The sequence below is a fragment of the Hylobates moloch genome, unplaced genomic scaffold (genome assembly GCF_009828535.3).
Source record: "Hylobates moloch isolate HMO894 unplaced genomic scaffold, HMol_V3 SCAFFOLD_6, whole genome shotgun sequence".
NCBI lineage: Eukaryota > Metazoa > Chordata > Mammalia > Primates > Hylobatidae > Hylobates > Hylobates moloch.
Window position 1 is genome coordinate 70,583,349 of NW_026652281.1, and position 26,563 is coordinate 70,609,911.

The following is a 26,563-nucleotide window of genomic DNA, read 5'->3' on the forward strand; positions in this document are numbered from 1 at the left end:
CTTTATACATTGTGTGCCCAATAATATACTAATCTTGTAAAATGTTCTTTCTTAGCTGTCCTAAGAGGAACCAAGGGAGGAAGTGTTCAACCCTGCACCAGTGCTTTAAAGGATCAGCAGAATGTCCCTTACATCAGAGTAATGTGGCATTGGGCAAACCCTAAAGAGTGTGGGGCAAACCCTAAAGAATGTGGATAATGAGAAGGATAAAATGTAGGCTATTTGGGCAACCACATTGTCTCACGTGAAGATATTCCTTCCAGAATTGAACTCCTGACGTCTCTGAGTTTTGTTTTACTAAAGATAAGTCCCTCTTTCCCAGGGGATAGTCTCTGTTTTGGTCTGTCTTCAACTGTATGCAGACTGCAATTTGGGGCTAGCACACAGAAGGCAACATGCTCCTGATCCTTGGGAGTGTGTTCTTGCTGAGTGCACTCAAAAGGAATACAAAGATGAATTATAGGAGATCCCAGTTCCAGAGGGACTGTAAGTTTGTGCAGCTGCTCACAACTAACTTACCTTAAAGTGGAATGTATGGCTCTCTCTTATTGGTGACTGGGACATTCTGCCTTGTCCCTCCAGAGCAGCATTTTATGTGATTCCTTTCTGCTTCTCTAGTGCATCTGTGTCCAATACATGTTTGCTGAATTAATGCATTGGTTGGGACATTTGTAGGTTCCCTACAACAATTTACTGCTAGGAGGATTATTTGAACCTAACAAATACATATGCAAATAGATATATTTGTACTTTTGCAAACATGATATGTATAAGTAGTTCCTAGACCAGTGATTTTCAGACCTTGCTACTCATCAGAATCACCTGAGGAACCTTCCCAAAACCCCGATTCCTACGTCCCAACCACAAAGATTATTTTAATGAGTCTGAGGTGGAAGCCAGGAATCTACATTTTCAAAAGCTACCCAGGTAATTCTGATACACAGTCAGCATAGAGAACCACAGCCCTCTGACTACCTAAGAAAATTTAGTAGTCAAAAAAAGGTATATGAACTGCCTTGTATTCTTTGGGGAGATTCTATGTTAATATAGCATACGGTCAAGAACACTACCAATGTAGCCACTTCCTGTTATCTTTAGACAAATTACCTAATCGTTCAGAGCTTCAGTTTCTTGATGTGTAAAATAGAGGATATAGGTTTACCATGAGGATTTATGTAAAGCCTTAGCACAGTAGCTGTACTATATAGCATACAGTAAATGTTGGCCAGATTTATTCGGTTGTACACATGAGCCACTGGATTTGTCTGGATGCAGAAGTCTACTGCCGTACACCTTCTTCAGCCAGCTCTTGGGAAAGCGGGGGAGGTTTCCTGGTACCCCAGGAAGTGGAGGATACTAAAGCCATGTCACAGGGAGGGGGCACTATTCTTGGTGCGCCCTTGCTCGCCAGGGTCGGGTTGCTGCTCCGCGCGCGTCCACCAGGGGCCGCTCGAGCTTCCTAAGCTCCGTGCGCCACCCGGCGGCGCACCCGCGCGTGCTCACTCGGAGCAGCGTGCGCCCGGCAATCGCCGCAGCCGCCCCCGCCTTGGCCGCCGCTCCCCAACGACTGCCCAAACTAAGCCTCTGTGGCTGGGTACGGGAGCGCTTTGGGGACAAAGATTCTCCCTCAACTGTGGTCTGCATTCCTTTGGCCCGTGGGCTGATCTGGGGCGGGAAGTATTAGCGTCTGAGTTGCGCTGCAGCCGGGGACGAAGGAGGAGGCCGAGCCTGGGGCGGAGTTCGGGCTGACTGGGGCTGGACCGGGCGAGACGCCGCCGCTGCCGCCCGGATGTTGCGATGGCTGATCGGGGGAGGCCGAGAACCGCAGGGACTGGCCGAGGTAAACCCCGGGCGGGTCTGCCCTGCGCCCGTCGAGCTTGCTGGAGGGGCGGCTTCGTTCTGGTTCGGCGTCCCTGGGTTCCGACCGCGGGGACCCGGGCGGAGGCGGGGCTGGCTGCTGAGCTCGTGCCGCGCGCTGTCCTCACGCCGGTGGGGGCGGAGGGCGCGAGAGCCGGAGCTCCTCGGACCCGGCGGGCCCCCATGCGCACCCTGGAGCTGCAGATCCCCGGCCTCGTCCCACGGCTAGCCGAATCGTGAGACCCTGGCTCAGGGACGCTCAGCTGGTCAGCAGTCCTGTTGGGACCTGTGACAACTTAGGGCTTCTGGCTACCGAAACTATCTTCATTTCCACTTAAAAAGTATCCGATTTAGCTAGAAACGAACGAGTTGTGACCGCAGCTTTCCACTTTTGGTTTATTTGAATTGGTATCTCTTCCTGGCGTCTACTGATACTTGCTCAGGGATTATAAAATTAATTTACTTATCCAAGAACCGAAAAAGGATATAATTATTTTTAAAAAGTAATAAGTTGCTTCAAGGTCAAGAACATGATTTTCTAATTAACTGCTGTTTTTGGTTTCATAGTCACACTTTCTTCATGGGTCCGAGTAGTTGAATAGACCGTGTGTAATGAAATTTACATTTGACATGTGAATAAAATGATTTTTGCAGTCTTGAAAATTTTGAGGTCCCAAATTTATTTCGTATGCCACACAAGAACTTTCATGCGCGTCCGTGTGAAGAGACCACCAAACAGGCTTTGTGTGAGCAATAAAAACTTTTAATCACCTGGGTGCAGGCGATTAGAGTCCGAAAAGAGTCAGCGAAGGGAGATAGGGGTGGGGCCGTTTTATAGGATTTGGGTAGGTAAAGGAAAATTACAGTCAAAGGGGGGTTCTCTGGCGGGCAGGAGTGGGGGTCGCAAGGTGCTCAGTAGGGGAGGTTTTTGAGCGAGGATGAGCCAGGAAAAGGACTTTTACAAGGTAATGTCATCACTTAAGGCAAGGACTGGCCATTTTCACTTCATTTGTGGTGGAATGTCATCAGTTAAGGCGGGGCAGGGCATTTTCACTTCTTTTGTGATTCTTCAGTTACTTTAGGCCATGTGGGCGTATATATGCAAGTCACCGGGCATGCGATGGTTTAGCTTGGGCTCAGAGGCCTGACAAGAACAGAATTTGTGAATTCCATTTTATTTCTCATAAGAAGTATTTGTTTAGATTGTTAAAAGTAAGAAATTGGATGGTTGAGAGTAGGCAGTCTTCTCAATTTTAACTTCCGCATGTCTTTGCAGTTGAAGGTATGGTCTGTTTTTAAAAATTTCTTATTTCAGATTAATCCTAAATCCTTGAGATTGTGGATTACTGAATAGCCATATATGGTATATACAACATTTTGGATAATTCTGTTTTAACCTGGTTCTTTGGTTAATCATGTTATTTTGCTTAACCAGTTCTCCCATTCCTGGCAAATTTTCATTGGAGGGGAAGGAGTTTATACAGTTTTCAAATTTCTCACCACAACCTCTTCTAGAAGGAAGACAGAATAAATACAAAATTAATGCTTTGTGGTGGTGTTTTTTTTTTTTTGGAAAATATTTATGCATGTTTTAAATTTATATATTTCTTCATATAAAGGTAATTGTATAACTGCTGTGAATTTGTACATTATCGGAACCTATGATTTTCCCTAATTTATGCAAGAACTTTGTATTCAGACTTCTCGTTTAAGCAGTGGTTCTCAACTGGGGTGATTTTTGCCCCGCAGGAGACATTTGGCAATGTCTGGAGACATTTTCGATTGTCATGCCTTGCAGAGGGGCAGTTCTATTGGCATCTAATGTGTACAGACCAGGCATGCTGCTCAATATCCTGTAATGCACAGGACAGTCCTCAACAACAAAGAATTATCTGGGTCGGGCGCGGTGGCTCACGCCTGTAATCCTAGCACTTTGGGAGGCCGAGGCGGGCAGATCACTTGAGGTCAGGAGTTCAAGACCAGTCCGGCCAACGTGGCGAAAACCTGTCTCTACTAAAAATGCAAAAATTAGCTGGGCGTGGTATTGCGGGAAAAAAAAAATTATCTAGCCCAAAATGTCAGCATCAAGTTTGAGAAATCCAGAGTTGATTTCATGCCTTTATTTATTCATTTAGCAAGCATGTATTGAGTGCTTGTAATGGATGAGGCACTGTTTCACTATTTTATGTCTTTGATTTGCAGTTTTGTTTCTGCCACATTTTAACTGAGAAACACACATTCTAAAATGTTGAGTTGGATTGGCCCATTAATTTTTTTAAAGTGAGGTTTAATAAGATACAATTTACATAAAATAAAATTTACCCTTTTTGTAAATTTATTGTGATTTGAAAATACTAAAATTCATGATTCGAATTTGTGGTAGGAGAAGTGTTTTATGTGGAATTGGCAGTTATTTAGTTGATATAAGGATAAATAATATTTAGTAGTAGAACATGATCTCTTAAGGCTTTTAAAATCTTGTGTTCTCAGATGTATACCATGCAGTTATATTCCAGTATGGTCTTACAAATCATTTTATCTCTTTTTTGTCTTTTGTTTTTTGCTTTTTTTTTTTTCTTTCCAATACAAGAAATCTCCTTTACAGACAATAGGTGAAGAACAAACCCAGAATCCCTACACTGAACTGCTAGTACTGAAGGCTCATCATGATATTGTACGGTTTCTGGTACAGTTAGATGACTACAGGTAAGAAACTATAGTGATCTAATTGACTATTGTTTGGGAAGAGGTTTTAGGGAATTTTATGTTAAACACCTTTAAAATTAATACATCTTTTCTAAAAATTTAAAAGCTGTGATCATTAGTAACATTTAGTAGAAATTGAAATTGGCCCCTGCATCTTGATGAAATATATATCTGGAGTCTTTTTTGCCCAAAGGCAGGGTGTCGTGTCTGGTGATTTGAGGGTTATGTTTGTTTGCATTCTCAGAAATATTCTTAATAGTTTAAAAGAAGTGTATGACTTTAAAATTTGGGTGGGAGTTATAACAGTATATTAAGCAGAACTTGTATTTGAGAAACAAATATGCTAAGTGTTTAAGTATCAGGTACCTACCAAGAATGTTTTATTTTTAGTGGAAGGTAAGTTTAATCCAAAGTATTTGTTATTGATGAAACCACTTGAAAATGTACATTATTCTGTACTTCCTTGCTAACATGTATAATAATTGTGTTTAATATATTTGCAAATAGAGGTGAAGGTGTATAGGCTTTAGGACTGTAGACTATTACTCATATGTATATATGTATATTAAGCCCATATCCAACTGTATATCCTTTGTAGCATGTTTCACCATAACAATTGCATAATTAGTGGTGTAATTCAGTATTTTAGTCTTCTCTAAAATGTAAGCTTCATGAGAATGAGGCTATGTTTTTCTTATTCACCATGTTTTCTTAGTACCCAGTGCAGTACCTTACATGTAGCAGATAATTCATAGATGGTGGCTGAGTGAATGAATGACTCCCCAGACTACTAAGCATCCACACTGCATGCCATCCTAATCCCCCAACCTCATTTTTGTTGTCTCTACTAGTTTTTCCACTTTTATCTCTAATTTTCTCTTTTGCCTTTGCTGTTTTTTTTCACTCCATGGATGAGTGTTACTATGATTATTCCTAACTCTGACCACCACTTCTGCTGTCTATTAACCTTGTCTTTTCTCTGCTTTCTTTTTTTTTTTTAATTTAATTTTATTTTTTGAATACAGACAGGGTCTCACTATGTTGCCCAGGCTGGTGGGCAACTCCTGGGCTCAAGCTGTCTTCCCACCGTGGCCTCCCAACGTGTTGGGATTACAGGCATCAGCCACCATGCTCAGCCTTCTCACTGCTCTTTAAATGTCACTCATATTTAGTTGCTTTACCATGTGCAGTGCAGTTCTGACATTACCTGGAGTTAGGTCAGATTCCACAGGTGAAGGGCATAGTCTGTACAACACGCCTCACTGGAGACACTAGCTGCAAGCCATGTATGGGTTTGTAGGCCACTTGCATTTCCAGCTGCTGGCTACAAGTTCCTACTGTTCCTCAGGTCTGATAATTCACTAGAAGGAATCACAGAACCGAGGAAAGCACTATACACAGGATTACAGTTTTATTACAAAAGATACAAATTAGGACCGGCCAAATGAAAGGATGTATATAGGGCAAGGCCTGTGGGTCCCACATGCAAAGCTTCCATGTCTCAAGACTCCTTGCCCTCTTGGCACATCAGTGTGTATCACCAATGCATGAGCAAACTTGAGCTTTGGGTGTCCAGAGCTTTCATTAGTAGGCATGATTGTTTGAATCATTGGTCACATAATTGAACTCAATTTTCAGTCCCCACCCGGGCCCCACTGTGACTGGTAGCACAAAGCCCAAACCTTTAAATCATGTGGTTCATTTTTCCAGCTTGGCCAGCCCCTTCTTGATGTTATCTCAGGGCCCACTGTGAGTTGTTCCGTTAGTATAAACTTAGGTGTGGTCCAAGGGACCCACCATGAATAATGAAGACATTCTTACCACTTGGAAAATTCCAAGGGTTTAGAGATCATAGGAACCAGAGACAAAGTCCAGCAAAGTTATTAAATAGTACTGTGCTTTTTAACTTCTGCTTGAAAAGATTTGTCTCATATATATTACTGGCCTGTCATCACTGTTTTCCTGTTGTGATGCAAGTCAACCAAATCATGGCATGTTAAACAATCATCTACAGCCTTTTTTTTTGCAATATTACTTGTTGCTATGTCCTGAGAGACACTCCATTTATTAAAGTGATCATTTTTGAGGGGAACTAATTATTTCTGGAAAAGTAAGATTTTGGACAGCTAAAGTTTTCTTGTGCTATACTTTACCCTAGTAAGTTGTTAGATTAAAGAAAATCTGATAATTTCTTATAATCACTAATACTTGGGTGTTAAGGAATCCTAAAGTTATTTTGTCTGGGAAAGTTAAATAATGAATACACAGTATGTGATCAGGCTGTGGACTTTAAATGTTTGAATAAATTGTTAAGAGATCATGTTCATTGCTGTCTTTCCTCTGTGAAATATCCTCTTGGCTATTCCTATCCCATAGTTAGAAGACGACTCTGTAGAAGAGGCCAGCCTATAGAATAATGGTTAGTGTACAAATGCTGACATATATTTGGTTCTATTTTCCCCACAGTGGTGGTCACATATACTTTAGTTGTTTAATGATAGAGTAAATATTCTGTAAAGAGCAAAAAGCCATATGTGAGTATGTTAGTTACCTATTGCTCTGTCAGCTGTCACGCCAAACTTAGTGGCTTAACACAACCCCATCTATTTAGCTCATTATTCTGCAGGATGGCAATTCGGGCTAGGCTCAGCTGGGTGAGTCTGTCTTTGCACCAGGAGCAACTGATCTTGGCCAGGTTCACTTATGCCTCTGTCAGCTGGTAGATTGGCGGGGGCTGGCTGGTTCATTTCAGCTGAGACTTTCAGCTGAAATGACTGTGGTCTCCCTCCATGTGGTTTTTCAGGTGCTTGTTCACCTAATGATCATGGAGTTCTAATAGCAGCAGAAGGGCAAGCCCCAAAGTAAGACACTTTTCAAGTCTCAGCTTGCCTCATGTTTGCTGCTGTTTCATCAGCCAAAGCAAGTTAGGAGCTGGCACAAATTCAGTGAGTGGATAAATAAACTTGACCTCTCATGGTAGAAGTAACTAAGTCCCATTGCTAATGGTGGTGGCAATACTGGGAGGGGGAATAATTTGTGGCCAGTGTGTGGTCTACCACAGTGAATCTAAGATAGATGAAGAAGCCTTTTTTTGGCTTTTGTAATACAGTGATGATATGACTTCATGATTCACATTTAATTGTTTGAAAAGTCATCAGATTTACATATAATCAACTGTGAAGTTTTTCGGTCATTTGCTGACCTGTAGAACTTTCAGTCTGTATGTTGTTTTTAAAAATTTAATTCTGTAGTGTACTAAAAAAAAAAAAACTGGAAGAGTCATTCTTGGTAAGAAGAACACAGGAAAATCTACAAAGTATAAACATATTATGAACAGAATTAAGAACCGAATGTTTTTACTCCTAATAGTTTAGAATTATCTTTACCATTGCATATGTACATTATGCATTGTCAAATTAGAGAAATACCTTTCCAGTTTTAAAATTTTATATCATTGTACTTTTTTGTTTCTTAGTTTTTGAAGACATTACACTCTGGGTTTTTTTGGTCAGCTGTTATAATCCAGGTTTCACGCTTCAAGTCTTCAGATAATATCATTTTATTGAAAATTTTGCAGAAGGATTTTCTTGTATTCTCAGTGGCTCAGCTAAAATCAGTGAGTGGAAAATTTTCTCAGATTGGTTTTTGAAGATACCCAATAAATCCTGTGTAACCTAACAGACAGCTGCCTTTTCTTTTCTTCTTTAGTATTTTTTGAACATGAAGTGAGGGTCATATTGATTGGGAGATCACTAAAGAAGGCTAAGCCTCAGCAAGAGTCTTCCAAAAAATGGACTGTGCTAAAATTGCATGTAATACTCTAGCGTTTGACACATTAAACTAAACTGAGTTCATAACACATTTTAAGAAGAGTTTTCTCCGTTGCTCATTTGACCATTCCTTGCTCCTTCAGGAAACAGACAAGGTTATGTAGGATGGTGATCATGACTGGAAAAGAATCAGATGACCCATGATGAAGTGCCAGACTGGAGAACAAAATGTGCCTCTAGGATGGTTGGTGAAGCTGTACATTCACAAGAAAGTAAACTCAATATAGCTTGATAATCCACTAAAAATGAACAATATGCTCATTTTTAAGGAAATATTCTCAAGCTAAACATATTCTTTCTTATACACTAACCTTCAGAGAATGGAAATCAGTATAGCTTAGATCCTAGGATCTGGGTTCCCTGGGAAACAGATAGTATAGATCCTTCTAGTACCTGGGTTCCCTGAGAAAGAGACACTAAAATGGGGTTAAGCATGCAATAGGTTTATAAGAGAGAAAGCCAATGAAAGGAGAAAGGAGGAAGCAAAATTGGATAAGGGGAGCTGTCTCAGACTCTGATGCAGATGTGACAAAGTTTCTGCCAGCCCAATGGGGACCACTGGAGGAAAGGCTGCTTTTTAAGAGCTCTCTGCTGGATGTAAATAGCTAGGGCTTTGTACAATTGCCTTGCTTAGTTATTTGCTGAGGGTCCTTCATGGAGAACATGCACCTGGCTTCTACTATCTTGCTTAAATCCCAGTGACTAGGAGCCGATTGAGCTAGTATAACTTTGGCTTGAAAGCGGAAATGGATCCTGAAGTCAACAGCTGGAGGCAGTCAGATAACTATATTCCTCAGAGCTGAGCAGTGAGTCCTGTCTTGAAAGGGGGTCTGGAAGGCAGGTATTGGCATCTGCCACACTTCCATAGTTGTAAGTTGGTCTATTTTATTTTTAACTTGCATGAACATACTCATTGGCTATGTCTTTGGGCAGCTTTTTAAGAAACTGTAAGTATGCCATTGGTTAATAGTTATTTGATGGCTTGAAAAAGTTAATATTTTTAGAGCTATTAACGTACTTATGCCTGGAAAAAAGGGTATAAGCAGAATCCTTTTTATCGCAAATTCCAACAGCTACAATATTAATAACAGACTCCATATCTGGCATTTTTTTTAAAGCACTTATATCCAGTGTGAGTTGACTTTAGACAACTTTATTATAGTAAATTTTACTAAAATCTGTTAACCAAATAACTTTTGTATTTCTAAAACCCCCTAATCCACTGTGTGTGGTGAATGTGTTGATTGAATTTCTGTTGTTTTGGATCGTGCCCTGAATCAAGTAGGGAATTACGGCAGTGTCATCACACAGATGCGCGTGCCACCCTTGCTGCTTTTCTCCTTATTTCTAATAATTTTGTCCTTTCGGCTTGTGTTTTGGAGCTGTAGCTGAATTTTGTTTAGTTGGATAAGATGTTGCAAGGTTTGGGAGGATGACAGGAGTGAGTGAAAAGGTAATTGCTGCTTCATGCAGTAGCATAGAATCAAATTTTAGGATAAGGACAGCAAGTGTCTAACAGTATTTCACTTTCAAATTTGTCATCTTAGCAGTAAAACTCTATAATTTCTAGATAAAATCAGTCTCTCTCAACTACAAAATACCCTTACTGTAGGCATTTGAAAATTATTTTCTTGAACATCTTTAAAATATAGCTTTAAAAATCCATTTGGCAACTTGAGCATAGATACGGGAAGTAACTGCAATGAATTGCAACATATCACATATGTTTAAATCCATGTGTTCATAATCATACTTAGAGAACTCACCTTTGGAGAATGCTGGGGAACTAACTCATTATTTTGAAAATTGATAAATAAAGGGGCAGAGTCAAAATCTGCCTTTCTTATGTAAACTGTGTCTTGGGATCAGTCGTAATTGATGAGAAGAAATTTCTGTGAAGAATTCAAGCTAGGAAGAATGATAGAATTAGAATATTGTAATTTGGCAACCTCTAATGTGTAGAGGAGGAAAACACTTTTCTTCTACCTATCTTAGGTTCATTGACCAGGGCTCTACAACTTAGACATACAAAAGACAGGTTAATGAGAGAAAAAGAAGCGTATCAATGCATACGTTGCATACACACACACACACACACACACACACACACACACACACACACGTGCTCAAGTAACTCATAGGGGTGGTTAAAACTTGGGCTTAGGCTGGGCACGGTGACTCAGCCCTGTAATCCTAACACTTTGGGAGGCCGAGATGGGAGGATTCCTTGAGCTCAGGAGTTTGAGGCTAGCGTGGGCAACATGGCAAAACCATGTCTCTATTAAAAAATACAAGTTAGCTGGGTGTGGTGGTGCACACCTGTGGTCCAAGCTACTTGGGAGGCTGAGGTGGGAGGATCACCTTAGCTCAGGAGGTTGAGGCTGCAGTGAGCTGTGATCGGGGCCACTGACTGTAGCCTGGATGACCGAGTAAGACCCTGTCTCAAAAAAGAAAAATAAAACTTCGGCTTATATAGCATCTTAGTAGAACAAGAAATTTGTTGAGTGACAAGACAAAGGAAATCGACTTTGAGTTTCTTGGCGTGGCAAATTCTGAGAAGGCAAATACATGATGGAAACTGATGGTAGAGAAGGGGTCATTAGTGAGGTTGGTTTGTGTAAACTCTTGGTGCCATCTCATCTGTGATAAAGGTTGTCATCCCCCTTCTGGTATGGGAAGGGGGGTGGAGGTTGCAGGGGCACTTTCCCAAGGGTGATGTGTGTTTTTTTTTTTTTTTCAGGTAGATGTGGGGAAGACAGAGCTTAGTTCTGTGCCTGCATTTTTTCAGTTGCCTTAAGCTGAAAATAATCATTATGTCAGAGTGGCATAGTTTGGGGTTATGTGCTCTGAACCCCTTCAAATGAAATAATGAATTTAGATGGCCTAAATCATAACATATACACATACACACACAAGATAGCCAGAAATTATATTTCCTAATGGAGTATACAATCTGCCTGTGGGGTGGTCTTACCAAAAAGTCAGATTTGGATCTTATTTAGTCTCTAGATTTAATTATCAATTAACAAAAAATACAGGACAGAGGTGCATGTTGGATAACAGCACAGGAAAAAAATCCAGACTGTGAGAACTCGACGAGACAGGTGACTTTTTTTTTTCAACAAATAAATTGCAAGGAAAAACAGATGGAGAAAAAAAATCATTAGAATAAAAGAGATATTAGAGATATATCAACCAAGTGTACTATAGAAGCCTTATTTGGATCCTTCTGTTAAAAAAATTATGATCAGGTAAATTTGATCATTGACTGGGTATTTGATGACATTAAGGAAGTAAATGTTAACTTAGGTGTGATGTCAAAGAGTCCTTAGAGATGCATTCTGAAACACTGACAAAATGAAATACAGTGACTAGGATTTGCTTCAAAATAATTTACAGAGGGATTGGACTGGGTGCAGATAAGACACTAGTGGCCATAAGTTGATAATTACTAGAGACAGGCAATGAGTACATGTGGCTTTTTATTATGCCCTTCTCTCCACTTTTGTATATATTTAAATTCTCCATAACGAAAAGTTAACTATCTGTATTTGAAATAGAGGAAATAAAAATGCCAATTTAAAAGGTATTTATGCCTCTGTATGAAATAAAATGTTTTCTTAGATATTACTAGTGTTCTGAGTGTTCAGTGGAGAACCACCCTTGTTTCTCTTTGAGAACAGAATTTATTGAGAATAGATGTAGGAATCATACAGATGAACATGAACATATCAGCTTCATAAAGTAATAACCGATACAAAGCTGGATTACAAGATATGGCTTTTTTTTTTTTTTTTTTTGAGACGGAGTCTCGCTCTGTCGCCCAGGCTGGAGTGTAGTGGTGTGACCTCGGTTCACTGCAACCACCGCTTCCCGAGTTCAGGCGATTCTTCTCCCTCAGCCTCCCGAGTAGCTGGGACTACAGGCATGTGCCACCACACTGAGCTAATTTTTGTATTTTTAATAGAGTTGGGGTTTCACCATATTGGCCAGGCTGGTCTCGAACTCCTGACCTTGTGGTCCACCTGCCTCGGCCTCCCAAAGTGCTGGGATTACAAGTGTGAGCCACCACACCTGGCCAGGATGTGGCTTTAATATATACCCACAGTGGATTTCCTTACACTTCACCCTGAGTCAGGTAGACTTTTTCAATGAATCCCTGGGGCAACTGAACAGTTGCCAGCCTCCCATTCAGATACAGGCTTACCTCAAAAATAAGAGTAGACCAGTATGTTCCCTCTCTGTGAACAGATGAATCTTCAGAAAACCCACAGGGGGCCGGGTACAATGGCTCATGCCTGTAATCCCAGAACTTTGGGAGGCCAAGGCGGGTGGATCACAAGGTAAGGAGTTTGAGACCAGCCTGCCCAACATGGTGAAACTCCATCTCTACTAAACATACAAAAATCAGCCATGCGTGGTGGTGGGTGCCTGTAATCCCAGCTACTCGGGAGGCTGAGGCAGGAGAATCGTTAGAACCCGAGAGGTAGAAGTTGCAGTGAGCTGAGATCCTGCCGTTGCACTCCAGCCTGGGCAACAGGGCGAGACTTCATCTCAAAAAAAAAAAAAAAACCCAGAAAACCCACAAGGGTCTGAACTGAGCATGCCTAATTCATTGTCTCAAGCAAGTGGGGCAGAGAGAGACCAAGAATGTTTCCCTAGTAGTAGGAGTCCTCCATGGCAACTTGAGTGCAGGGGAATGGAGGTTCACCTAATAGAAGTCACAGAGATTTTTTTGGTATTCTAATACTGTAATCTTGATGTGTACTTTAGCTTTCTATCTGTGATTTGGGGAGGGAAGAACTTACCAAATGTTTTACCTTTGCAAATAACCATGGGAACTATGAAATCTTTATTTGTGAGCTAAAAAAGGACCTTAGACTTTTAGATGTTAGAGTTGTGTTAATATAATACATTCTTTTTTAAGGAAAAGAAATTAATGTTGAAGAAGATCTAATTAAGGAGTTAGTTGCATCAGCATCTATGGCTCCTGAAAATGCTTTGAAGTTTCCTTCAACTGCTTTACAAGTCTCTATCTGGATGCTTCTCTAATTTTCTTCAAGTACTTCTAGCATACAAACATATACTTTAAATGAAAATTGTGATTTTTTTTGTTATACTTTAAGTTTTAGGGTACATGTGCACAACGTGCAGGTTAGTTACATATGTATACATGTGCCATGTTGGTGTGCTGCACCCAGTAACTCATCATTTAACATTAGTTATATCTCCAAATGCTGTCCCTCCCCACTCCCCCCACCCCACAACAGGCCCCAATGTGTGATGTTCCCCTTCCTGTGTCCATGTGTTCTCATTGTTCAATTCCCACCTATGAGTGAGAACGTGCTGTGTTTGGTTTTTTGTCCTTGCGATAGTTCGCTGAGAATGACGGTTTCCAGCTTCATCCATGTCCCTACAAAGGACATGAACTCATCATTTTTTATGGCTGCATAGTATTCCATGGTGTATATGTGCCACATTTTCTTAATCCAGTCTATCATTGTTGGACAGTTGGGTTGGTTCCAAGTCTTTGCTATTGTGAATAGGGCCACAATAAACATACGTGTGCATGTGTCTTTATAGCAGCATGATTTATAATCCTTTGGGTATATACCCAGTAAGGGGATTGCTGGGTCAGATGGTATTTCTAGTTCTAGATCCCTGAGGAATCGCCACACCAACTCCCATAATGGTTGAACTAGTTTGTAGTCCCACCAACAGTGTAAAAGTGTTCCTATTTCTCCACATCCTCTCCAGCACCTGTTGTTTCCTGACTTTTTAATGATCGCCATTCTAACCAGTGTGAGATAGTATCTCATTGTGGTTTTGATATGCATTTCTCTGATGGCCAGTGATGATGAGCATTTTTTCATGTGTCTTTTGGCTGCATAAATGTCTTTTTCTGAGAAGAGTCTGTTCATATCCTTCGCCCACTTGTTGATAGGGTTGTTTGTTTTTTTCTTGTAAATTTGTTGGAGTTCATTGCAGATTCTGGGTATTAGCCCTTTGTCAGATGAGTAGGTTGCAAAAATTTTCACCCATTCTGTAGGTTGCCTGTTCACTCTGATGGTAGTTTCTTTTGCTGTGCAGAAGCTCTTTAGTTTAATGAGATCCCATTTGTCAATTTTGGCTTTTGTTGCCATTGCTTTTGGTGTTGTAGTCATGAAGTCCTTGCCTATGTCCTGCCTTGCCTATGTCCTGCCTTGCCTATCCCCTGAATGGTATTGCCTAGGTTTTCTTCTAGGGTTTTTATGGTTTTAGGTCTAACATTTAAGTGTTTAATCCATTTTGAATTAATTTTTGTATAAGGTGTAAGGAAGGGATCCAGTTTCAGCTTTCTACATATGGCTAGCCAGTTTTCCCAGCACCATTTATTAAATAGGGAATCCTTTCCCCATTTCTTGTTTTTGTCAGGTTTGTCAAAGATTAGATGGTTGTAGATATGTGACATTATTTCTGAGGGCTCTGTTCTATTCCATTGGTCTATATCTCTGTTTTGGTACCAGTACCATGCTGTTTTGGTTACTGTAGCCTTGTAGTATAGTTTGAAGTCAGGTAGCCTGATACCTCCAGCTTTGTTCTTTTGGCTTTGGATTGTCTTGGCAATGCGTGCTCTTTTTTGATTCCGTATAAACTTTAAAGTAGTTTTTTCCAATTCTGTGAAGAAAGTCATTGGTAGCTTGATGGGGATGGCATTGAATCTATAAATTACCTTGGGCACTATGGCCATTTTCACGATATTGATTCTTCCAACCCATGAGCATGGAATGTTCTTCCATTTGTTTGTATCCTCTTATTTCATTGAGCAGTGGTTTGTAGTTCTCCTTGAAGAGGTCCTTCATATCCCTTATAAGTTGGATTCCTAGGTAATTTATTCTCTTTGAAGCAATTGTGAATGGAAGTTCACTCATGATTTGGCTCTCTGTTTGTCTGTGATTGGTGTATAAGAATGCTTGTGATTTTTGCACATTGATTTTGTATCCTGAGACTTTGCTGAAGTTGCCTATCAGCTTAAGGAGGTTTTGGGCTGAGACAGTGGGGTTTTCTAGATATACAATCATGTCATCTGCAAACAGGGACAATTTGACTTCCTCTTTTCCTAATTGAATACCCTTTATTTCCTTCTCCTGCCTGATTGCCCTGGCCAGAACTTCCAACACTGTTGAGTAGGAGTGGTGAGAAAGGGCATCCCTGTCTTGTGCCAGTTTTCAAAGGGAATGCTTCCAGTTTTTGCCCATTCAGTATGATATTGGCTGTGGGTTTGTCATAGAGTGCTCTTATTATTTTGAGATATGTCCCATCAATACCTAATTTATTTAGAGTTTTTAGCATGAAGCGTTGTTGAATTTTGTCAAAGACCTTTTCTGCATCTGTTGAGATAATCATATGGTTTTTGTCATTGATTCTGTTTATATGCTGGATTATGTTTATTGATTTGCGTATGTTGAACCAGCCTTGCATCCCAGGGATGAAGCCCACTTGATCATGGTGGATAAGCTTTTTGATGTGCTGCTGGATTCGGTTTGCCAGTGTTTTATTGAGGATTTTGGCATTGATGTTCATCAGGGATATTGGTCTAAAATTCTCTTTTTTTGTTGTGCCTCTGCCAGGCTTTGGTATCAGGATGATGCTGGCCTCATAAAATGAGTTAGGGAGGATTCCCTCTTTTTCTATTGATTGGAATAGTTTCAGAAGGAATGGTACCAGCTCCTCCTTGTACCTCTGGTAGAATTTGGCTGTGAATCCATCAGGTCCTGGACTTTTTTTGGTTGGTAAGCTATTAATTATTACGTCAATTTCAGAGCCTGTTATTGGTCTATTCAGAGTTTCAAATTCTTCCTGGTTTAGTCTTGGGAGGGTGTATGTGTCGAGGAATTTATCCATTTCTTCTAGATTTTCTAGTTTATTTGCGTAGAGGTGTTTATAGTATTCTGATGGTAGTTTGTATTTCTGTGGGATCGGTGGTGATATCCCCTTTATCATTTTTTATTGCATCTGTTTGATTCTTCTCTCTTTTCTTCTTTATTAGTCTCGCTAGCGGTCCATCACTTTTGTTGATCTTTTCAAAAAACCAGCTGCTGGATTCGTTGATTTTTTGAAGGGTTTTTTGTGTCTCTATTTCCTTCAGTTCTGCTCTGATCTTAGTTATTTCTTGCCTTCTACTAGCTTTTGAATGTGTTTGCTCTTGCTTCTCTAGTTCTTTTAATTGTGATGTTAGGGTGTCAATTTTGGATCTTTCCTGCTTTCTCTTGTGGGCATTTAGTGCTATAAATTTCCCTCTACACACTGCTTTGAATGTGTCCCAGAGATTCTGGTATGTTGTGTCTTTGTTCTTGTTGGTTTCAAAGAACATCTTTATTTCTGCCTTCATTTCGTTATGTACCCAGTAGTCATTCAGGAGCAGGTTGTTCAGTTTCCATGTAGTTGAGCAGTTTTGAGTGAGTTTCTTAATCCTGAGTTCTAGTTTGATTGCACTGTGGTCTGAGAGACAGTTTGTTATAATTTCTGTTCTTTTACATTTGCTGAGGAGTGCTTTACTTCCAACTATGTGGTCAATTTTGGAATAAGTGCAATGTGGTGCTGAGAAGAATGTATATTCTGTTGATTTGGGGGTGGAGAGTTCTGTAGATGTCTATTAGGTCCACTTGGCGCAGAGCTGAGTTCAATATCTGGATACCCTTGTTAACTTTCTGTCTCGTTGATCACTCTAATGTTGACAGTAGGGTGTTAAAGTCTCTCATTATTGAATGGCGTGAACCTGGGAGGCGGAGCTTGCAGTAAGCTGAGATTGCGCCACTGCACTCCAGCCTGGGCGACAGAGCGAGACTCTGTCTCAAAAAAAAAAAAAAGAATGTCTCTCATTATTATTGTGTGGGAGTCTAAGTCTCTTTCTAGGTCTCTAAGGACTTGCTTTATGAATCTGGTTGCTCCTGTATTGGGTGCATATATATTTAGGATAGTTAGCTCTTCTTGTGAATTGATCCCTTTACCATTATGTAATGGCCTTGTCTCTTTTGATCTTTGTTGGTTTAAAGTCTATTTTATCAGAGACTAGGATTGCAACCCCTGCCTTTTTTTGTTTTCCATTTGCTTGGTAGATCTTCCTCCATCCCTTTATTTTGAGCCTATGTGTGTCTGCACGTGAGATGGGTTTCCTGAATACAGCACACTGATGGGTCTTGACTCTTTATCCAATTTGCCAGTCTGTGCCTTTTAATTGGAGCATTTAGCCCATTTACATTTAAGGTTAGTATTGTTATGTGTGAATTTGATCCTGACATTATGATGTTAGCTGGTTATTTTGCTCATTAGTTGATGCAGTTTCTTCCTAGCCTTGATGGTCTTTACAATTTGGCATGTTTTTGCAGTGGCTGGTATCGGTTGTTCCTTTCCTTGTTTAGTGCTTCCTTCAGGAGCTCTTTTAGGGCAGGCCTGGTGGTGACAAAATGTCTCAGCATTTGCTTGTCTGTAAAGTATTTTATTTCTCCTTCACTTATGAAGCTTAGTTTGGCTGGATATGAAATTCTGGGTTGAAAATTCTTTAAGAATGTTGAATATCAGCCCCCACTCTCTTCTGGCTTGTAGAGTTTCTGCCGAGAGATCAGCTGTTAGTCTGATGGGCTTCTCTTTGTGGGTAACCCGACCTTTCTCTCTGGCTGCCCTTAACATTTTTTCCTTCATTTCAACTTTGGTGAATCTGACAATTATGTGTCTTGGAGTTGCTCTTCTCGAGGAGTATCTTTGTGGCATTCTCTGTATTTCCTGAATTTGAATGTTGGCCTGCCTTGCTAGATTGGGGAAATTCTCCTGTATAATATGCTGCAGAGTGCTTTCCAACTTGGTTCCATTCTCCCTGTCACTTTCAGGTACACCAATCAGATGTAGATTTGGTCTTTTCACATAGTCCTGTATTTCTTGGAGGCTTTGTTCGTTTCTTTTCTTTTTTCTCTAAATTTCTCTTCTCACTTCATTTCATTTATTTGATCTTCCATAACTGATACCCTTAGCAGCATTTTTTCAATGTTTTTTTATTGTAAATGTAATAATGACTTCAGACAGTGATTATTGATGGGTGTTAACATCACACACACACAAAAATGACTGCCAGAAATTTGTTTCCTAATGGAGTATACAAACTGCTTATGAATTGGTCTTACCAAAGAGTCAGGTTTGAATCGGATTACGTCTGTAGATTTAACTATCAGTTTACTAAAAATACAGAGTGCAGAGGTGCATGTTAGATGACAACACAGGAAAGTAGTCAGCAAAATCTGGGCTGTGAGAATTCTCCAAGAGAGACAAGTAGGGTACATGTGCACAACGTGCAGGTTTGTTACATATGTATCCATGTGCCATGTTGGTGTGCTGCACCCATTAACTCGTCATTTACATTAGGTATATCTCCTAGTGCTATCCCTCCCCCCACCCGCCACCCCATGACAGGCCCCGGTGTGTGATGTTCCCCTTCCTGTGTCCAACTGTTCTCATTGTTCAGTTCCCACCTATGAGTGAGAACATGTGGTGTTTGTTTTTTTGTCTTTGGCGATAGTTTGCTGAGAATGATGGTTTCCAGTTTCATCCATGTCCCTGCAAAGGACGTGAACTCATCCCTTTTTATGGCTGCATAGTATTCCATGGTGTATATGTGCCACATTTTCTTAATCCAGTCTATCATTGATAGACATTTGGGTTGAAGAGAGACAACTTTTTTCAACAAAAAGATTGCAAGGAAAAAAAGATGGAGAACAAAACCATAGAATAAAAGAGACTTTAGAGATATATCAAGCAATTGTGCTGTATAGACCTTATTTAGATCCTGCGTCTTACTGTAAAAAAAAAATGATGAGATGATCATGGAAACCGTATAGTATTTTAGTTTTATCATGCATTAGAAAGTACTTGCAGGTTAGGTGGAAAGTTAACCACTGGGGCGCCTGTACTGCCATAATAATGTCGTATTAATATTTTTATTTTTTCAGTGCCTTATGTAGACATTGAATACAGGAAGATTTATGGTTTAGGTGTATGGACTATACTTTTTATGTCCTTTAAGGTAACATTTGAATTTTTAGGACCTTCACTTAGTTGAAAGGGCTTCACATAAGTGAGAACTATTAAATGAGCATTTAGCTATTGGACATAAGAATTATTGTGAAAACAATTTATTTTTTACAAATCTTTATTAAGCTTTGCTGTAGTTTCAGCCCACTGTTGGAAGGAACGAGAGAATTCTTTCTCAGAGATGTTCAAAGAGAAGGTGTTTAGAGGGAATTATTTTTATACATTAAGATGGTTGTGAGAATTCTCTAAGGACTCATGATCTGGACCCTGTAGCATCACATAGTAATGTCAGACTGTGAGTTCTTGAATGGCAAGAACAATCTCTTGATCTTTATTCTCAAGTTTAAGCATCTATGTAGTTAGTGCTTAGTAAGTATTGAATGACCAAGTGACTTATGGATTATCATAATAAATTTAGTTCTCGTAATTAGGGGATGAGAGGATAGAACATTCTAGGAGGTCTGCCATAGGTCTTTGTTAAACCATGTTTCACCTTGTTGAACTTGTTTTTCATGAATATAATTTTTGCTTAGTCATTTAATTGTGTAGTCTCAAGGAGTATTTTTAACGACTTGGGTTTTTTTTGTTTTTTTGTTTTTTGTGTTTTTTTTGAGATGGAGTCTTGCTCTGTTGTCCAGGCTGGAGTGCAGTGGTGTGATCTTGGACTTGGTTTTAAGTTAAAAAAAAAACAAAAAAAAACCCTGAAGTATATGGATAAGAATTGGACAGGAATATGAAAAAATATAGAAATTTATTTTTTGTGTGGTAGGGAGTCTGGGTTTTAAATTTTTAAGTTTCTATTTTTTGTGGTAGTATATTTACATTAATTATGATAAAAGGAAAATATGAGGTTACATTACGATCATTAATGAATCTATTTCGCAGAGCCCTTGAACACTTAAATGTTTGCTTGTGCATTCATTTATTCATTCAACAAGCATTTCTTTAGCACTTAAAACCTGCCAGAGATAATCAGAGATTCATTAGACTGGCAAGTGCCATGTTATAAAGATAAAGATCAATAAATATGGTAATTTTTAGAGTTCATGATTCTAAGAAGCATATTTTTTTCTATTTTGACATCTCTAAAATGTGGACACATCATATAATTGTGTCTTTCAATTGTAATTGGCAGTATGTTTTCCTTAATGGTAAATAAAATAAGAGTGTCTTACAATTGATGTCTTAGATTTGATGAAATACGGTACATTTCTAAACAATCATTAAGTTTTAAGATCTCAAAGCAAGAACCACAGGTAAGGTGTCTTGACATTTCCCTAACTCCTAGCACGGAATCACACTGAATACATTTTTTGCTAATCGGTAAAGAAACGTTTCTCTCAATATCTTATCTTTAGGCTTAAGTTTTTGCTTTCTATTACTTTAGAGTGTTTTTAAAAATTAGTATGTAAAATGTCATCTGGCAATATTACTATTCTTCCATTGGATAGAATAGCTTAAACCTTACTGACATTTTAATCCCTTTTTTATTTTATAGTTCATTACTTCTTTTCAGCAGTTAGGAATTCCTTACAATTAGGAATTCTTGGGTTGTATTTCCATTTCTCATTTGGAGATGGTTGAAGTGTATGCTTGACTGTCTAGGATTTAGTTTAAGATAAACTGATAAAGTATAGCTGATTTTTTGTTATCCATCATAATAGGTTGGATAATTGTAATTTGTGAATGATATCTCAACCCTTTATTAGTTTTTTTATGACAGGTACTAATATGTATCAAAGTTATACTGGTTTGTATTTTAAAGCTTAATGTTTCCTCTTTAGGGGAGGTAATAATAAATACTGAAATGGCAAAAAAAAAAAAAAAATGGTAGCAGTAGAATATATATAAGAATAGAAGGCCTGAATAATCTACCAACCAGGTAACTGACCTTGGAGCAATAAAAAATTGACTGTGATTTCAGGCATTACTGTTGAGCCTTATTTAGAGTTAACTTTTGTTCCCTACTGATTGAATTAAAGTTTGAGGTTAAATGCTCTATATCCCATTTCTAAACTCTCAGCTGTTCTCAGTCATCTCTCATTGTGAACTCGTGAAAGTCAAACAAAACAGTCATAAGAAGTTAAAAATTAGGGTTAGAAAAAAAGTATGTATTTTAAACTTGCTGTCTTTAAATGCAATTTTAAGAGTTTAAAGAATCAATAGAAATTGATGTTTTATACCAAAGAACGCTTAAGACCTTGAGTCCTGCCCTCCCCACCATCACTATACAAATAAAAAGAAATCAATAGGCCCAGAAACATAAGCTGCTAAAGATTTATTTCCAGCAACTATTTTTGATATTCAAGGTACTATTTACTGATCTGATTGAGAAAATGTAGATAATTAAGCATAGGAAATCTATTTTTATTTTAAAAATGATCATTTTCTTTTTAATCTCCAGATCTTTTATATGTTACATTTTAAAATTAGAATAAATGATAGGCGTGGATTTAAAAATAACTCTGATTTTTAGCTAGTTACTAAATTTAAAAGGTCCTTTCCATTAAAAAGGTAGGTAGTTCTGTATTTAAAAATTATTAAGACTGTCAGACTGTAATTGATCAATTTCATATCTCCTGAATAATCTTAGTTCTACCAGTAGTAGATGTACTCAAAGGGTTTTGAAATAAGAACTGTATTGGAGTTGTCTGAGCCAGTGAAGGCACTGAACTTTGAAACTGAAGATAAGAAATTTGAACATGAAACTCAATTTGGAGTGTTAAGGAAAGTATTTCATGACTGAAGTAGTGGGATTTTGTTATCTCATAAAGGGATAAAAATCCATTAGAACAGATGCTCACATAGCATCTGTTAATTATAAGGGGCCAGTTATATGTCAGTCATAGCTGACTCTTTTTAACACCACTTCTTTCTCTCATACTGAAAAAAAAAAAAAAAAAAAAAAACCCTGAATTTGAGTGAAAGCAATATTATGGGGACAACTTTAAATTGATTCTGAGTCATTAAAAATTATTTACAAACTTGTGTATGACATTAACAATAAATTATTTGACATGCTTACGGTGTGATATTGTATACTACTTTGTTGGGTTAGTATAATAAGATGGTGAATTTTAGGATAATATGATGATGAATAATCCTGTATGACAGGTTATTCCTCTTGATAGTGTTTGTGTTCAGAATATCTTCTACTCTACAGAATTTGGTGATTGTCCCTGTGTATATGGTGAATGGGGTGTAAAAAGGAGAAGCTATAGCAGACTATCACAGCTCTTTTTTCGTGCCATGAGACAAACTTTACCTGTGCATTTCAAGCATCTTCACTAAAAAACAACAAAAAAAACCCTAAAAATTCTCAAACCTTCCAAACCAAGAACAAAGCATTTATGTGGAAAGACTAAGGAGTTGAGCTGAGCAAAGGAGAGATCTTGACTTTAAATAATAATTATTTACAGAGAGAATAATAGAAGTAATGAATTTATCTAACATTGTAATCAGTTCCACCCCTGGAATATCACTTCCTGTCACTGAAGGCACTTCTCAGCTTGGTTTCATTTCACTTAAGTCAGGGATTTCTTAAAATCATAGAATTTTAAAGCAAAGAAGGACTTTAAAGATTATTTTTACATTTCTAGCGGGTTATTCTTTGTAAACTTACAAATGTCTTATTTATCTTTTGATCTTCCATACCTGGTACAGAACCTGGAATGTGTTTCTTAAATTAGCTGAAATAACTTGATCTTCGTTAATATTAGTCAAAATACCACTAATAAGGTTTGATAGTTCTTAATCTTAGTAATTAAATGTCACCAGTGATTTTTTTTTTTTTCTTGACCCTTTCTCCCTAACCAGATTTGCATCTGCTGGTGATGATGGAATTGTAGTTGTGTGGAATGCCCAGGTGTGTATTGATTATGTGTGGATTGTGTAATAAAGATATGATGATGTAGTTGAGTATGTATTCATATAAATACTATCTGGGGATACATTTGCATATCACTGTTAATTGACACATTAATATTTGAAAAGAGCTAATTAGGATAAATCCATATACAGTGGGGACTAGTATTTCATAATGAAGAGGGAAAGTTTTTTTAAATTAAGATTTTTTTTCCAGCTGGGTGTGGTGGCTTGTGCCTGTAATCCCAGCACTTTGGGAGGCCAAGGCAAACGGATAACTTGGGGCCAGGAGTTTGAGAACAGCTTGGCCAACATAGCAAGACCCCGTCTCTACTAAAAATACTAGAAATCAGCTGGGCATAGTGGCGCACGCCTGTAATCCCAGTTACTCAGGAGACTGAGGTTGCAGTGAGCCGAGATCATGCCACTGCACTCCAGCCTGGGTGACACAGTAAGACTGTCTCAAAAAAAAAAAAAAAAAAGTTTTTTCCTAAGAAACAAATGCCAAAGTATGAAAATTCAAAAAATACAAAATTTTAATCTTAACAAAATTTAGGTTATCAGTAGCTATGCCCTGACTTCCAAAATGAATAAATGAATTGTGTTGATTTTTGTGAGACACACAAGTTTTCTTTCAACATTGCATAATAGCATAATGTAACATTTTTCTCATGTTTGACTTAATATTACAAAGGACTTTTTTTTTTAATAAATACTTAAGGCTTCACCAGTTTCTTCAGAGCCTCCCTTCCTGATCATTTGTTACTCAAATTATTCTTTTTTGAAGTATTTTTCTCTCACCTTTATTTTGGATTGTTATCTAGTCTGACTGTGTCAGATCTTTATTTTTCAATGGCTTTGCCTGTGATAAAAGCAGTTCTTTAGTATTATTTTCACCACATTCATGAAGTCTTGCAATCTTGGAAAGATTTGCCATTTACATTGTATTTTTGCATGTTTACTACTTGGTAAATTAGTGAGAGACTGATGGATGAAGATGTTGGATGGGTAGGAATAGATATTGGTGTTAAATAATGATGGAGTGGAGACTAACTTTCTAAGTGGTTAATAAATGAGTGGATATATATACTTATGTGTGTGTAGGTACACATACAGTTGTTATGGTGACTTTTATTTTCTTCTATGACCTTATAACTGTGGAGACTTAAATAGCAAATACTTGGACAATGAGGACTCCATATTTTTTCCTGCAAACTAAGTTACTGATGTTTTTATGCTTAATTTACACAATTATATTTTTAAATTTATAGAAAAGAATATTCATTTTCTATAAAAATTTACTAAAAATTAGCATTTTGTATTAGAAAATAAAACTATTTATGGCTATACCTTCAGCGCTTGTTTAGGTTCTGTGTGATTGCTTAAGTTAAATTCTGAATAAGTAATTTTAAATGGAATGTATATGTATCTTCTGTATGGCAGTTCTACTTAATGTTGTCATTTATGATTATCTAAATTGTGAAACCTAATACCTAATAAAAATAACATTTTTATTGGTATTTCAGACAGGGGAAAAACTTTTAGAACTGAACGGACACACTCAAAAGATAACAGCTATTATTACATTTCCTTCCTTGGAATCTTGTGAAGAAAAAAATCAACTCATCTTGACAGCCTCTGCTGATAGAACAGTTATTGTATCCTTTAATCTGGAAGAAATGAACAAGCTATAGTGGCCTAAGGAGCCACTACATACATTATTAGTCTTTAGCTGATAGGGTCATGTCTGTATATTCTTGTTATAGCAAAAATGATTTTTGTTCTGTTACTTACAAGATACCGTTTATTAGGTATCTGAAAAGTATTAGACTGGAAATAGGAGGTTAAGGCTTGTTATTGATGGAAACTCCATGACTATTGCTGTTCTTTCCAGAGTTACTCTATCAGGTTGTATAAAATTGATGAAATGGGAGAATGTGGACTTAAAAATAATTTATTTTACTATCTCAATTTGCTTTTCAATTTAGGGAAACAATGATGAGTTGGACTGGAGGATAATTTACATTTTTTTTTTTCCCACTGTACAGCAGAAGAAACCAAATGGTCCCAACCCATAAAAATCTTTTGAGCATCTGAGTCTGATAGAAAAGTGAATTACTGTTTGTTCAGTGTTTAATATTTAATAATTAAAAACAATTTTATAAAAGTAAAATTACTCTTTCTTTACCCATACTTTCAGGTAAAAAGTTAAGATGGAATAGCAATAGTAAAGTGCTTATGTGTAACAGGCATTGTTCTAATTGTTTTCCATATATTAACTCATTTAATCTTTAAAATTAGCCATTTGACATAGGTATTTTTAATTTTTTTTTTTTTTTTTTGAGACGGAGTTTCGCTCTTATTGCCCAGGCTGGAGTGCAATGGCGTGATCTTTACTCACTGCAACCTCTGCCTCCTGGGTTCAAGCGATTCTCCTGCTTCAGCCTCCCGATTAGCTGGGATTACAGGCCTGTGCCACCACACACAGGTAATTTTGTGTTTTTAGTAGAGATGGGGTTTCACTGTGTTGGTCAGGCTGGTCTCGAACTCCTGACCTTAGGTGATCCACCCACCTTGGCCTCCCAAAATGCTGGGATTATAGGCGTGAGCCACTGTGCCTGGCCTTATTTTTAATTATTCTTATTTACAGATGAAAAAATAGAGTCATACAGAGGCTAAGTAATTTTCCCAAGGCACACAGCCAGTGTAGGGCAGAACTGGCAAGTCTGACTGCAGAGTCAGAGTCCCGAACCACTGCACTTCATAAAATGTTTTCTGTAAACCAACTCAGCCCTTTAATACCCCTGTATGAGGAATTGGCTTGGTGAAGTCCAGAGTCAAATGCTATGGATAACTGTTGTCTTTCATTACTTTTATTTTTTTAAAAGAAGTTGTCAGATTAATTTTTTTTTTTTTTTTTTTTTTTTGAGACGGATTCTCACTGTTGCCCAAGCTGGAGTGCAGTAGCACAATCTCGGCTCACTGCAGCCTCCACCTCCCAGGTTCAAGTGATTCTTCTGCCTCAGCCACCCAAGTAGCTGGGACTACAGGCGCATGCCACCACATCCAGCTAATTTTTTTGTATTTTTAGTAGAGACAGGGTTTCACCATATTGGCCAGGCTGGCCTGGAACTCCTGACTTCGTGATCAGCCCGCCTTGGCATCCCAAAGTGCTGGGATTACTGGCATGAGCCACTGTCTCTGGTCGTATTAATTTTTAAAAGTATATACTTATCTGAAAGTTC

The 26,563-nt window shown here is 38.4% G+C and overlaps 1 protein-coding gene across 7 annotated transcripts in view; it reads left to right on the plus strand.

Moving 5' to 3' along the window:
- WDR41 (WD repeat domain 41) overlaps positions 1-26,563 on the plus strand; it is a 185,396-nt gene that overhangs the window by 127,849 nt on the left and 30,984 nt on the right. For 6 of the 7 annotated variants that reach the window (XR_009214138.1, XR_009214139.1, XM_032157007.2 and 3 more), the window contains exons 1-4: positions 1,526-1,840; positions 4,448-4,563; positions 23,271-23,319; positions 24,845-24,976. Coding sequence is in view for 5 of the 7 variants with exons in the window: in XM_032157007.2 (XP_032012898.1) it covers positions 1,790-1,840; positions 4,448-4,563; positions 23,271-23,319; positions 24,845-24,976 (348 nt within the window). In the remaining 2 variants the exon portion in view is untranslated. Of the gene's footprint in view, positions 1-1,525; positions 1,841-4,447; positions 4,564-23,270; positions 23,320-24,844; positions 24,977-26,563 lie in introns of those variants that run through there. The other variant, XM_058440779.1, reaches the window with a different exon arrangement.